The sequence below is a fragment of the Brienomyrus brachyistius genome, chromosome 2 (genome assembly GCF_023856365.1).
Source record: "Brienomyrus brachyistius isolate T26 chromosome 2, BBRACH_0.4, whole genome shotgun sequence".
NCBI classification, from domain to species: Eukaryota; Metazoa; Chordata; class Actinopteri; order Osteoglossiformes; family Mormyridae; genus Brienomyrus; species Brienomyrus brachyistius.
Window position 1 is genome coordinate 21233571 of NC_064534.1, and position 13476 is coordinate 21247046.

At 53.8% G+C, this 13476-nt stretch overlaps 1 protein-coding gene across 4 annotated transcripts in view; it reads left to right on the top strand.

Annotated features, from left to right (window-relative positions):
- LOC125717921 (autism susceptibility gene 2 protein-like) overlaps nt 1-13476 on the top strand; it is a 150316-nt gene that overhangs the window by 23771 nt on the left and 113069 nt on the right. For all 4 annotated transcript variants that reach the window (XM_048991312.1, XM_048991305.1, XM_048991298.1 and 1 more), the window contains exon 3: nt 718-753. In XM_048991312.1, the coding sequence (XP_048847269.1) occupies nt 718-753 (36 nt within the window). The remainder of the gene's footprint in view (nt 1-717; nt 754-13476) is intronic.

The following is a 13476-nucleotide window of genomic DNA, read 5'->3' on the forward strand; positions in this document are numbered from 1 at the left end:
AGGGGGGGGGTCCCTGGTGTCCTGCCTGGGGGAGTACTTCCTGTAGCCCTTCCTAAGACAGCAGACACATCCTCCATGTCTGTGCTTGCTGCTGGGCACCACATGTTTTGTGACTCTGCATTATCTCTATACGAAAAACTCCCAAAAATCCCAACAATGACGACCGTAACCCTACCCAGCCCTGACCTTTTGTTTGCAGTAACACATTCTTATAAAATTTCCCTTGGAAATGAAAATGGTCCCCACAAGGTCATCATTAGATGTCACAATGTAATATATACACCCCCCACCCCCCACACACAGACACACAGACAGGCGCTCAGTGGCCACATTATTAGGCACACAGTAAGACCCGCTTTTGCCTTCAGACTCGCTTCCGTGGTAACCTTCCTTTCTCTGCTCCCCACGGTTGCACTGAGCTGTTATGTTTGCACTTGTGGTCTTCCTGTGAGCTTTAATGAGTCTGCCCATTCTGACCTCCCTCGTTAACAAGGCGCTTTCAGCCGCAGAGCCACCGCCGTCTGCTCCGCCATTCCGCGTAAACTCCAGACACCGTGGTGTGTCTGAAACCCTCAGGAAGGTGGCTGTTTCTGAACCCACGGGGGGCCCAGATGGGTAACGCGGGGGGGGGGGGGGGTGAGGCTCCTGCTGCCCATGCTGCTCTGGGAGCTCACCGCTTCTCTCTCTCTCTCCCTCTCTCTCTCTCTCCACCCCCAGAGCTCCGCGCAGTCTCTGTCCGGCCACGGCTACTCGGTAAGTGACCCTCTCACCGGCCGTTATCTACCTGTAGATGGATGGGTAGGAATGTTGGTCTCCATGTGCTGATGGGTTCTGAACATCCTGGTGGCAGCGGCATCTGTTAATGACGAAATTCTGCTCAGTTAAGGAACATTTCCATGGATCATCGTCATGGCTGATCAAAGGCGTCGTCTGAGTACCGCTCTGCGTTCACGTCAACTTTACCAACCGTCACACCGAAACGCGTGTTGTTCTATTGAATAGGCTGCCATGGATCGGTCTTTTCATTTGTGACTCTATAAATAGTATTCATCTGTGCGGGAGTACCAGGGTTTGAGTCTCAGTCAGGGTTCCATGCATTTGAAGTTTGCATGTTCTCCCCATGTCATAATGGGGTTTCCTCCAGGTACTCCGGTTTCCTCCCACAGTCCAAGAACATGCTGAGGTTTATTGGAGGTACCAAACTGCCTGTAGGTGTGCTTGTGTGAGTGAATGGTGTGTGCGTGTGCCCTGTGATGGGCTGGCCCCCCATCCTGGGTTGTGCCCATAGCCTCCAGACCCCCCAGTACCCTGAATAGAATAAGCAGTTTCAGAAAATGGATGGCAGGATGGATGGATGGATGGATGGCAGGATGGATGGATGGATGGCAGGATGCGCAAGCCTTTGCAGGCATTTATCGTAAGTGTGAAGAGAAAATGTTGCGGATGAAGCCCTTTTCTTCAAGGCCGAGAAAAATAAAGAGGGAAGGAGGTGGAGGAAATGAACAGACAGTGGAGGGGGGGGGTGTCTGCCAGGGTCAGGCGAAGCTGCTCCTTCTTATTATACAGTCGCCCCCACCTCTGGGCGCCCTCGGACCTGAACCAGGCGAGGTGCTTGCTTTGCTTTCTCAGGGCACCAGGCTTTTTTATCTGCTGGTCTAGGGGCCGTCTGGCGGGGTGAGAAGGGCATGCGCTGGCAGGAAGCTTGCTAGGGGGGCCGGGGAGGGGGACGATGGGGGGAGGGGCACACGAGCAATGTGTCACAACTCGCAGAAGACTGGTTATCTGATGGCTAGTCTGGCGGGCAGATCTCCATCTCGAGTCCCACTTCTCAGAAAAACATCAAGGGGGGTGGGTTTATCTGTCACCAAGTGTGTGTGCGTTGGGGGGGAGGGATCTGTCAACAAGCATGTGTTGGGCAGGGTTGGGGGGAGTGTGACACAAATCTCTCAATGCTGTTTTTTCGTTGTGAGCAAGTGTCTTTTACATCCCTGGCCATATGGCTCCTCCGCCGAATATGAGGGCCGCCTGCAAAGGTTCACAGCGACACCTACGCCGCGACTCAAACGCGCGTCTTTTCCTACCGCCGAGTGCCCCCGCGTAAAAATAGACCCTCTGCATGCATAGACAGCTCCTCCCTGCCTGGTGTGTCTCTGTCTGAGCTACCGTCTCATTTATAGTGCGGCTCATGCGGTAGCTATCAGGGAGTCAGCCCGGCGCTCCCATTAATTACCAGCGTCTTTGCATATTAGCCTCCGACTCTGTTGTTAAAGCTGAAGTCGCGAATACGCAGTGTGTTTATACCGGCCCGCCAGGTATGACGCTCTCCCCAGCCCTGCTCATTCCTACGATCAACAGGTCGAGAATTTTGTTGTGAGATTTTCACGGCAGGAGAGCTGTTAGGTGCTTTGAGAGCATGTGGCCTATAATACGACAATGAGGAACTTCTCCCCTCACCGCCCCCCCCCCCGTTATGAAAGCCTTTCAGTAACATAAGATAACAAGGCAGCTTGTAAACATCATAAGCAGGAAAGCGGAAGGATTCATAATACGGTGTCATACAATTAGCATCAGCCGCTAAGCATTTAGCATATGGGGAATTAAAGGGCCCTTGATGGCGTTTATCTGATTCACGCATGTCGGATACTGGAACACACAGGCCGGCTTTCTGTATATCAGATATATCATACCTAATTAATGATGCAGCTGCTGTCAGAGTTACACACAAACCTGTCACCACCTGGCTGCTACCGCCGCACTCAGATCTGTCGCTGTCGGGGATCTGAGGAGACTCGCTGTGCGAGGAGCGAGTCTCGGCGGTGACTAACTGGATGGTGATTAGGTCACCGGGCCTGGTGGAATCGGCAGGAGCAGGAGTAAGAAGCTTCTGGAAAGAAGTAGTGAATGATGGAAGAATATTCAGCGCTGGGGGGCGATCTGCGGGGTGTCGGTAGATGATTCAGGTGGATGACAGAGCTCGTTGACTCTAATTCCCCCTCCTGGGTAAGGGTGGGGGTGGGGGGGGCAGTCTGAAAGGAGTGTTAGGATGTTAAAAAGGTGTCACAAAGGGCTCCAGGGTCGTGTCTTTCAGAGGTAATTGGCTGGAAGCTGAGGACATCTTCTTGCAGAAAGATGTGGGGGCAGTGCTGTCATCCTCTTTGCGTGGGGGTGGTGAGGGGGGGGGGGGCTCTTCTCTCCCGCCTGCTGCTCAGCGACAAACAGGATGTGCTTTCCTGTCTGGGGGGAGGCCGTGTGCTCCACAGCACATCGGAGCAAATTTAGGTGGCTGGCATTTGCGTAGAAGGCGTTATGGCCTCTCAGATCTCGGGCAGAGAGCATCTTAAATGGAGCCATTTCGCCGCTCCATCACCTGCCCGCTTTATGACAGTGCTGTGCCCCAGGCCCCGTGATTCATCTCGCCTCTGGAGATAGCCCTAAACGGCCAGCGAAATGTCAGCGCGGCACGGCGCGCCTATCTCACCGCCCATCTCCCCGGCGGCCCTCAGAGGCTGCGCCTCTCAATAAACGGCCCCCTTTCTCTGAGATGAAGCGATAGCGCCCCCCGCAGCGAGCTGCCCCCGGCTGCAGACGTCGTTTCTGTGATAAGGAAGGCTCCGTTTTGGTGCTGCCTGCGGGTTCTGGAAATGCCGTCGGCCCTGACACATCTAAACGCCGGTTTCCATTGGCCGCATGCTGTCAGAGGCGTTCAGCTCTTTCAGAAGATGTCGCATTTCGCCCCCAATCCCTTCTGCCGCTCTTCCTTGAGTTTCCCATGCGGCCGTAGAGGGAAGATGAGCCAACTGTCTACCATTCCTCCATTTATAGCTGTTTGGTCTGAATGTAGGAGGTTGTGCATCTTTCAGACATAATAATATTGTTGGCCACGTACAAAACTTAAGCTTTCTTCAAAGAATCTCGTGGGCTGTTTCAGACAGTGTCTCCCACTCGGACTTTGTCCTCCCACTGGAAGCGTGTGCCCCTCCCCTACATTGTCTCCTGTGTCCCTTCATTTGCCATGTGCTGGTGGCCCCCTATTACAAAATTAGTAAAGGAGGGCAGCAGACCAGCGGGGTGGGGTCAAAGGGGTGGGGCCAATGCAGCCAGGCAGAGGGGCGGGGTCACCATGCCAACACTGCTCAGTGTTTCCAGTGGAGATGTTGCTGTCGGCTCTGCCCCTGCCTGTTTATTTATCCCCATGTGCGAGCTTGCCTCAGAGCCAGGCCTGCTGCCCCCCTCCCACCGGCGACCTGCACTGTTGCCGCTAGCAACAGATAAAAATTGCTGTTAGCCACAACAGTGGCCATAACGCATCAATCAGCAGCCATGGATGAAGGCTTGGCGCATTGTGGGCCGCTGGAAGTCGGCCCAAGGGTCCGTCCGGGTTGTCGTCATTGCTGGGTCGCGTCTCTTTGATTCTCGCTTTTCGGAGGATCCGCATTAAAGGCCGTTAGCACAAAGGGTATCCAGGGAGAGGCCGCTTGAATGCAAGGGAGCGTCGCGGTGAATTAGCGCATGCCTGCCCCTCTCCTTTAAGCCTGCGCGCTTTACCCGGATAACGTAACTCTTAAGTGTACTTCAGGCTTCTGCTCTGCGAAATGCGGCTCACGTCGGACTTCATTGTCTGCCTCGTCTTCTTGGATCTCAGTCGTTTTTTTGAGAGTCCCTGATAGCAAATGGACTAGCTCCTTCCGTCCTTCCGGTTTCGCTTTGCTAAGCCGGCTGCCCCTAAGATAAGCAGAATTATCCTGAAATGAATGGAGTGTTACGCTATCAGACGGCGATGGGCCCCCCAGGCCCGGGCCACCCAGTCCAGTTAGGCTTGCGATGTCCTGCTCAGTTTGGTTATCCAGTACCACCCACCGTCTGTGTTCCGGTTTCATCGGTTCCGTCTCTACGGTTCCTTCTGCTTTGTGTTCACTCCTCAGTCCCCTGGGTGAGTGTAAATATAATTTTCCATTTTTTTTCCCAAGTTTTTCATTTTCTGAGATGCACCTGCGGTAATGGGACCTCCGCCGTAAGTGACATGCATGTAAAGCCGCGGATGACAGCTTACGTCCCCTAACGACAGCGGTAATGAATTCCCGGGGGTGTTAGCCAGCCCCTCACTCCTGATGGACTTTTTATAGTCTGTAATGGTGTGCGATTGACGTCAGCAAATTAACACGCTCTCTATCGGTGGCCGGGTGGATGCCTCTAATTGGCGGCTCGTAATTTATGACCGCTTGATATTTGTGGGGTGAGCGACGGGTGGCCTTTTCCCACGGGACCTAACGGGGGGGAGGGCGGCAGCCGGCTTGGCCACGCCCCCCTCCCCAGTACGTTAAAAGCCACATTAAGAGCTTGTTAAGCTCCGTAGCAGAGCGTTTTGACGTGAAGCGACATGGCTGGTAGCACTCCTGCCCGCTGTGCCGTTCCACCCGCCACACACTCGGGGAGCATAATAGCATTTTCAGCTGCGTAAAACAGAAAGACGCTCCCCCTTTACGGCTTGGTGCCACTGTAGCGTTTCTGAATTAAAGATGGCGCCCGTATCTGGCCAGGGCTCGCGCTCCCCCGCACTGCCACAGCCCGATTATACAGTGCAGGCAGTGCGATAAATCACCTCGATTTATTATATCACAGCTTATTAATTCCGCCGCACGCGCAGGAGTCCGGTCCGCCTCATTTAAAGGTGCAGCGCCGCCCGCGTCCTCACAAAAGGTGCAATATCTCCCCATCGCCGTGTTTACATCCTTGCGACTCCAGCTTTCGTCACGTTCGGCACAGCCGAGAAAGCGTGTCTGTGCCTTGAAACAGGGCCTGTCTGGGTTTATTTTATCTTCACAGAGAGGGGGAGGCGGGGGAGGGCGGGGGAGGGGGGAGGCAAAAAAGAACTACCTGTACTGTAATGTTCTCTGTAGTCTCACGAGCTTTGGCCGACCTGCGAGAGGGAAGGCGAGTGCTGGATCGCTGGAGGCGCCGCGCAGGCCGCTGCATGGAGACAGACAGCCGCAGGCCTCAGCAAAGCCCAGGAGCTCAGCTTCACAGTAAACAAAGGCCCGAATTAAAGCGAGCCCAGGGCGATGCGGCTGCGCTACATCGCAGCTAAATGTTTCTTTCATGGCCCTGGTGGATTGCGGGATCGCATCTCTGACTGTGAGACAAACAGTAAGAATGTACACCTCCCCCCCCCCCCCCCCCCCCCGCCCATACTGACTTTAGGTCTGAATCTCTGTTTTTAACACCACTGGTTTTCATCATCGTCAGTAAATTATGAACGGCTCTAGCCTCGTAATTTGTGTGCCGCGCATGGCTTCCCATGCAGCGCTTGCCGTTTCCGTCCTCGCTTTCGAGTGACTCCGGGGTTGCAGGCCGCCCGACGTGTGGCTTCTCTTCTGGGGGGTGCGGCTAGCTGGTTGCGACGCGCCCGAGCTGCGATAGGACCCTCAGACGCCCACGTAGAGACACACACACGCACGTTGGCACACGTGGTAAAAAGTTCCTAAGTAGGTCACGTTCTCCTGTTTGCCTGTTAATGACTGGCGAATCGCCCCCCCCCTCACCCCCAGGCGCCACTGTTGGGAGTCCCGCCCGACTCCGTCGCTCGTTTGATTTCCCTGTCATGTTCTGTCTCCCCTTCCCCTCGCCGTCTGAGATGGAGCAGACGTACGAAGACGCACCTCCCAGCAGCTAGGGACGGCCTCACTGCGGCGGCTCTGTAATTACGCCAGCGGAGGTGCGGCTGTGTTTACGGCGCAGGCTGCCGTTACCCCCCAGGAGCCCAGTGGCAGCATGCGCTCACATCTCTGTTATGCGCCTCCACCCTCCCAAAGCAGGGAGCACTGCGGTGGTGAGAGGCCGGGACCCTGTCGCATGTCCTGCTGTGGTTAGGCTGTCGGCTGTGGGGGGGGGGGGCGCGCAGGTGTCACACTATCCAGCCTGCTCTCTGCTGCTCTCGGCCTGTGTGTGATGAGTGAGTGAGTGTGTGTGTGTGAGTGTCGGTGTGAATGCATCATGGACCAGCGTTACTGTTGTTGTTTCCTTATTGTAAGTTAGTAGTAGTGGTAGTAGTGTGAATATTATTTTTCTTGTTCTGTCCTTTTGCGGGTCTAGGCGGTGGAGATGACATGTGTCCTGCCCACATGATGTTTTATTTGTTTGTCAGACAGAACCCCCCCCCCCCCCCCAAGACTTATCAGGCAGACATTTGCACACAAGGTATGTTGATTTTAGTGCTATTTTCATAGGCAAATCAGCACATCGTCGCGACTCAAGCTGCTGAGCCAATCCTGCTTTTATTTTTATTTTTCCTGCTCTTATCGAAAAGCACACCTGTTGTTACTCATCAGCCACCTGTCGTCTCCCCCCCCCCCCCCCCCCCCAAGCGCAAGACCCCCATTTCTGCGTTCCAGGGACCTGTCTGCCCTGCGAGTCCCGTGCGGATGATAGACGGAGGTAGCTAGTGTGTTTCGTTGTTCCTTTTGTAAGCTGGTAGCTCAAAATCTGTTCCTGCAGCACCCCACCTCCCCCACACAAGGTATTGTCCAAGAGAACTGGCCACACCCCCATGACATCATGTCAGGCACTCCCCTTCCTGAATGAAGCCAAAAGATTTGGCAAATTGGCCGTAGTGTTAATTCAGCTTCTCCAAAATGCCCCCCAGAAATCTTGTTAAAAATGCCCGCGCCGTGCCGGTTGGCGGCGGTCCGCGCAGGCTGTCCCGCCGGGCCGTCCCGCCTCGGAGCCTGCAGAAAGAAGCTCCGATAGCCAGGGAACAGCGGGGCACTCTGCCTGCCATTGGCTTCATTACTGCCGCCAGATGGGCCGAGAATTAGATCCCGGCTCCCTCGGCGGAGGGGGTGAGGCTGTGGGGGTGGGACGGTGGGCCGGGCGGGCGGGGGGGGGGGGGGGTGTGCAATGTTTTTTGTTTTCATTTACATTGCAAGTTATTACATTTTAATGTAACACCTCTGGGAGCCGGGAGCATTAAATGGCTGTTCTTGAATAATCGAGGCTAACTGCTAGCAAATGCTGGGGAGAAATAAAATTAGCGAGCACAGCAATTCGGCGCGGCGATTACGGGCCCCTCAGAGGCACTTCCTGATGATTTAAGAATGCTAACATTTAAGCGAGTCTGCTCTCATTAGTCTTCGGGGTTAAGCCGCATCGCCACGCAGGAAGCCGCCGTCAGCAGGCAAACGAGCTCCTTCTGTCTCTTAATTGTTGTTATTATTTGGTCCTCGCTCGCATAATCAAGGCTGGGCCTTCGTGAGCCGTGCGGGCTCGGCTGGGGCCCAGCCACTCTTCGGGGCCCAGCCACCCTCCGGGGCCCAGCCACCCTCCGGGCCCAGCCACCCTTCAGGGCCCAGCGTTTAATTACGCCCATTAAGAACTCTGCCCCACTTTGACTGGCAGTCGTCCCTCGTATGACAGGAGCCCCCAAAAAGAGGGACAAAAATGCATTGTTTTGCAATATATATATTTATATATAATCTACAAGTGGGAGACCACGTCTCAAGATGGTTAGAGAATTCAGCTTATCGGGTAAAATTCTCAGCAGCCTCTCACACAGCGGGATGCCGAGTGCGGTGAATTGGGTGTGGTGTACCTTGTGGGAGACTGGCCCGTTCACTTTGGCAGTTGGGTGAGGGGGGGCTTTTTCAGTGGGGTGCCTTTTCTTGCCTGTGAGAGGGCACGTCTTCGTTTCTGCGCTGTTCCTGTGCCGCCGCGGCTCCTCCGCCTCCCACGCGATCTGTGGCACGCCGCCGATGTCACGCCCCCGCTCCCCCGCCACTCGCTCCTGCCCCACATCACTGCATGAGGAAATGGCTTTTTGCCTCCTTCTTTTTCTCGCTTTCCGCTGCTGCATTCACGGGCCCCTCGGTCCTTCACGGGGGCCCCAGATGAAGACGCGGCTCCCGTAAGCCGACACGCTCGCCGTGATGGATTCCCGTGCTCTCTCGAGTGCTTCCTGCCAGATGGTCCTCGCTTCCATTTCTGCTTTCCACGGCAGAAGCGAAATGTTTGCTGTCGCTTCAACAATATTTATTCTGCGTAAGGGCGCTCCGTCAGGGAGGAGATCCGCTTAAATGTTCTGCGTGATCCTCGCAAGCGTCCGTGTGCCGACACACGGAACGCGAAATCTTATAAGCGGGGGCTTTGCTCGGCGCTATCTGTGTGGTGCCGGCCTGCTTCCGGAAGCTTCCTACTATCTGATGAGGTCCTTGGCTTCGATGACTCTGGCACGGTTATCCCTGAGAAGACAACACAGAATTTACTGCGTGAAACAGTTGCACTTAGGCGTGATTTGGAGAGATTATCGGGGGGGGGGGGGGGGGGGGGGGGGTTTTATCCGCTTCCAAAGCACCCCGCCACAGTGTCAGAATGGATTGTCTACAGCTTTTGCAGAACGCATTTCATAAATCCCAGACGAAGATCTTCTCACCCGCCTCTGTGGAGCTGTTTGCACTAAGTTCTCGCTCTCTTCTGCAGAAGAAGAAGCCCCAAAGCACTCTTCTGGCAATTGCTGAAATCCTTACCGTAAGCCCGATCGTGCCTAATGCCTTTATCCTTCCTTCAATAAACATAAATCTCCGTATGACAATAAAATGACGTCAGTGTTGCCATTTCCGAATGCGTATCGTTCCTGTGCAGCGGTACCAGTATCGATTTGTACCTACAAACATCTTGCAGGTGTCTGACCGAAGGTCGCGGCACTTTAAACTCCGCATGCCAAAGAGGATCGTAGATGCGGGCTGCACCTGATATGACGAGGAGCTGTGCCGCGGTGACCCTGCTCCCTACCTACATGTCCGTGCCTGTGGAGAAGCCACCATCTTACACGCTCAGTTCTCGTCTCACACTGGCCACACCCCCGTGTTCATCTTCCACCCTTAGCCTGCATTCTCCACATCTTTGACAGTGAGAGATGGATTCAGTCAGGCCCATTAATTAGATTAATCATGCATGTTGAAGGTGCTGATGACGTGTTGCCACAGTGGTAGAGGCTGGTATTCACCACAGCCTCATTCCTTAGTGTCTACTGAGGGCTGAAGGCCGCGCTCTGAGGTAGCAGCTTAGAGAAATGGATGCTCACACCCCGCCAGTGAGCTGAATTATTCATGCCAGTACGGCTGCTTCCTGCTTTATCATGTTCAAGTGATCATGACATTACTGATGGAGCAGTCGTTCTTTGCTCAGCCAGCTGATCTGGGGAAGGTTCTTGGGGGGGGGGGGGGGGGGGGGAGGCTGCCGGAGATGGGCAACCGGGGTGGAATCCCAGCTGCATCTTTGGGGACGACTTATCTGGGAGCTGGTTCAGGGACATTTAGGAATGGACCAATGAGGGTCTTGGCGTCGCCCTACATCTGGACCTTCTACCTGCTACCCAGCCTTTGGCTTGTAGCTCTTGTCTAGGTTGGTTCCTGGGAAATTTTGAAATGGTAAGCAGAGTGAGACCAGACGCCATTGCCTCGCAGGCCCATCCAGGATAAGGAAATGCCAAGCTTTGGGTACCATGTGCTCACAAGCATTAATTGGGCATAATAATTCATCCAATTAGGCGATTATGCTTTGAGTGGAGCGAAAATCCAGGAAGCCCCTCCAAGAATCCCTGCCATTGGACTGGATTTGTTTAGACTGTCCATTGGATCAAGATGAGTGTGATTGTCTCCCCACGGACCATGTGCCGACGGGTCCCCTGAGTGCCAGAGTGTCCTGTAGACCAGACGCAGTGTGACTTGGCCAAATAGGGTTGGGAACAGGGAGCGGAGCCCACAAGCGTGGCAAGCTGAGGTGTTTGCCGGTTTGGACTACTCTACAAACATGGTGCCTCACCGCCTGAGGAATTCCTGTCAAGCTGCACAGGAAGCCAAGTGCTAATCCAGGGTGTGGGTGTTGGGAGAAACCCAGCAACTCATAGAACCTGGAGTGTTAAGGAGGTCAGCAGGAGAGGCCATGCGAGGTAAGATCTGGAGAAGGTTAAGCGGTTAGGAATGCGTCCAACAGGAGAGGCGTGTTACCTGCATGCAATCATTATCCTGTGAAGTCTGGGAAACCAAAGCCAGGTCTGATGGTAGGAGAAATGCGATGGATGTCAGGCCGGTAATGGAGAAGCAGCTGGCGAAGGTATGTCAGCTACAAATCCAGGAGGCCAAGAGGAAGAGAAAGATGCAGGGAACGTGACTGTGTACCTGACTGGTAAGATCAAAGTGGCCAGGCCAGGACACAGGAGGAACTGGTCATGGGAGAGAACGAACCAAGAACCTGTATAGGAGAGCCCTGTCAAGCTCTGGTCTGTGAATGGCTGTGCCTGGTTGGAGCACATCCTACTCAGTTTGAGTGACATGCGGGCCCTCCAATGGGCTCTGACGACCGTCTGTGAAGGAACGCCCACCCCCTGTGCCGGGCAGCATCAGCTATCAGAGTGATAAGCAGAACTGGCAGCGGCTTGGCTGAGCAGGGGGGAGGAAATTAAGAGTGAAGTGGGCAGGAGAGCCTGCTGATTGGTTTTTAATTGAAAGATGAATGCTGAAGCCGCGTAACGCGATGACGGGAGTGGAAAAGCAGAGGAGAACGAAGATAATTGAGTTTATTAAGGAGATTCGTCAGAGAAGCGTTCATCTGAGAAACAACAATGACATTTTATAATAATTTGCTTCTGGAGAACTCTGTGTTTTCAGCGTGTGGCGCAGAGACTGCAGCGAGTCTCCGGCATTTTAACGGCCCCCGTTTGCTGTTAGTCACCGGCAAGCGTAAAAATTCTGGCGTGTCCCGCTACCCACAGCTCATTCTAGCCGGCCCAAACCTCTGGTCGCCTTCGCCCTTACTGGGAGGCCAGCAGTGGTGGAAACTGGGCCCAGTTGGGCTTCCTCGCCGAGCCAAGTCACGGCACGCTCACAGGGGCGACCTGTTCCAATGCCATTCCTGATCAGAAATGTTGTGTCAAATATTAAGGACCGCCTTGTTGTTGTGATGGTGCCCAGTGCTTTTTTTTTAGGTCACCATGATCTTTAAATTCCATACTTATCTCTTGGGTACGGTGTTTCATCTTTGGGGCCTTTGTAGTGAATGTTGTTTCTCCACCCTGACGCGTATGTTAAAACTGAAAGTATCAGTTTCCACACGAGCTCCATCCTTGGCGTAAATACATGCAAATGGGCACTTCGATGGCTACTTTCCATGTGGTGAATCGATGTTGTAATCAGCGCGCGCAATCTGTTAAGGGGCCAAATGCAACAAGCAGTCCTGTGGAAAGCGAGGGGGGGGGGGGGCCCAAACGCTTTTCACCGCCGCTCTCGCTTAACAGCTTTCAGATCTGTAAAGTATCTCGCCTTCTCATGCCCCCCACCCCCCTCCCTCCACCACCACCAGATGAGCTGGGCTGATACGTCGTTTCCCACACGCTCTGCTTCTGAAATTTCACAACCGATAGCGGTTACTGAGCGGCCAGATAGCATCTCGCAAGATCAAACGATAGACGCGCTGAAGGAAAGAGGAGGCCGGGGGGATCTCGGCGCACCGCCGTACGTGTTGTGATGAGGTTGACGCTCCATCTCCATCGACGCACCTGCTAACCGCCTTCCAAACACTGAGCATTCCTCACAGATGCTGTCAGAAGAGAGTGTGACCACAGGAGGGTGTGGGCGAGCGGGCCGGGGTCGCTTTCATGTTTGTTTGCTCAACCCCCCCCTCGTTCCATTAACACCCATAAGATGTCCACTACGTGAAGCAGGGCAGGAAGGCTTCACATGGAGTAAAGTTGTGATTTACTGCATGGAGTACTCCTCTTCTTTCCCTTTACTGCATGGAGTACTCCTCTTCTTTCCCTTTACTGCATGGAGTACTCCTCTTCTTTCCCTTTACTGCATGGAGTACTCCTCTTCTTTCCCTTTACTGCATGGAGTACTCCTCTTCTTTCCCTTTACTGCATGGAGTACTCCTCTTCTTTCCCTTTACTGCATGGAGTACTCCTCTTCTTTCCCTTTACTGCATGGAGTACTCCTCTTCTTTCCCTTTACTGCATGGAGTACTCCTCTTCTTTCCCTTTACTGCATGGAGTACTCCTCTTCTTTCCCTTTACTGCATGGAGTACTCCTCTTCTTTCCCTTTACTGCATGGTGTACTCCTCTTCTTTCCCTTTACTGCATGGAGTACTCCTCTTCTTTCCCTTTACTGCATGGAGTACTCCTCTTCTTTCCCTTTACTGCATGGAGTACTCCTCTTCTTTCCCTTTACTGCATGGTGTACTCCTCTTCTTTCCCTTTACTGCATGGAGTACTCCTCTTCTTTCCCTTTACTGCATGGAGTACTCCTCTTCTTACTGCATGGAGTACTCCTCTTCTTTCCCTTTACTGCATGGAGTACTCCTCTTCTTTCCCTTTACTGCATGGAGTACTCCTCTTCTTTCCCTTTACTGCATGGAGTACTCCTCTTCTTTCCCTTTACTGCATGGAGTACTCCTCTTCTTTCCCTTTACTGCATGGAGTACTCCTCTTCTTT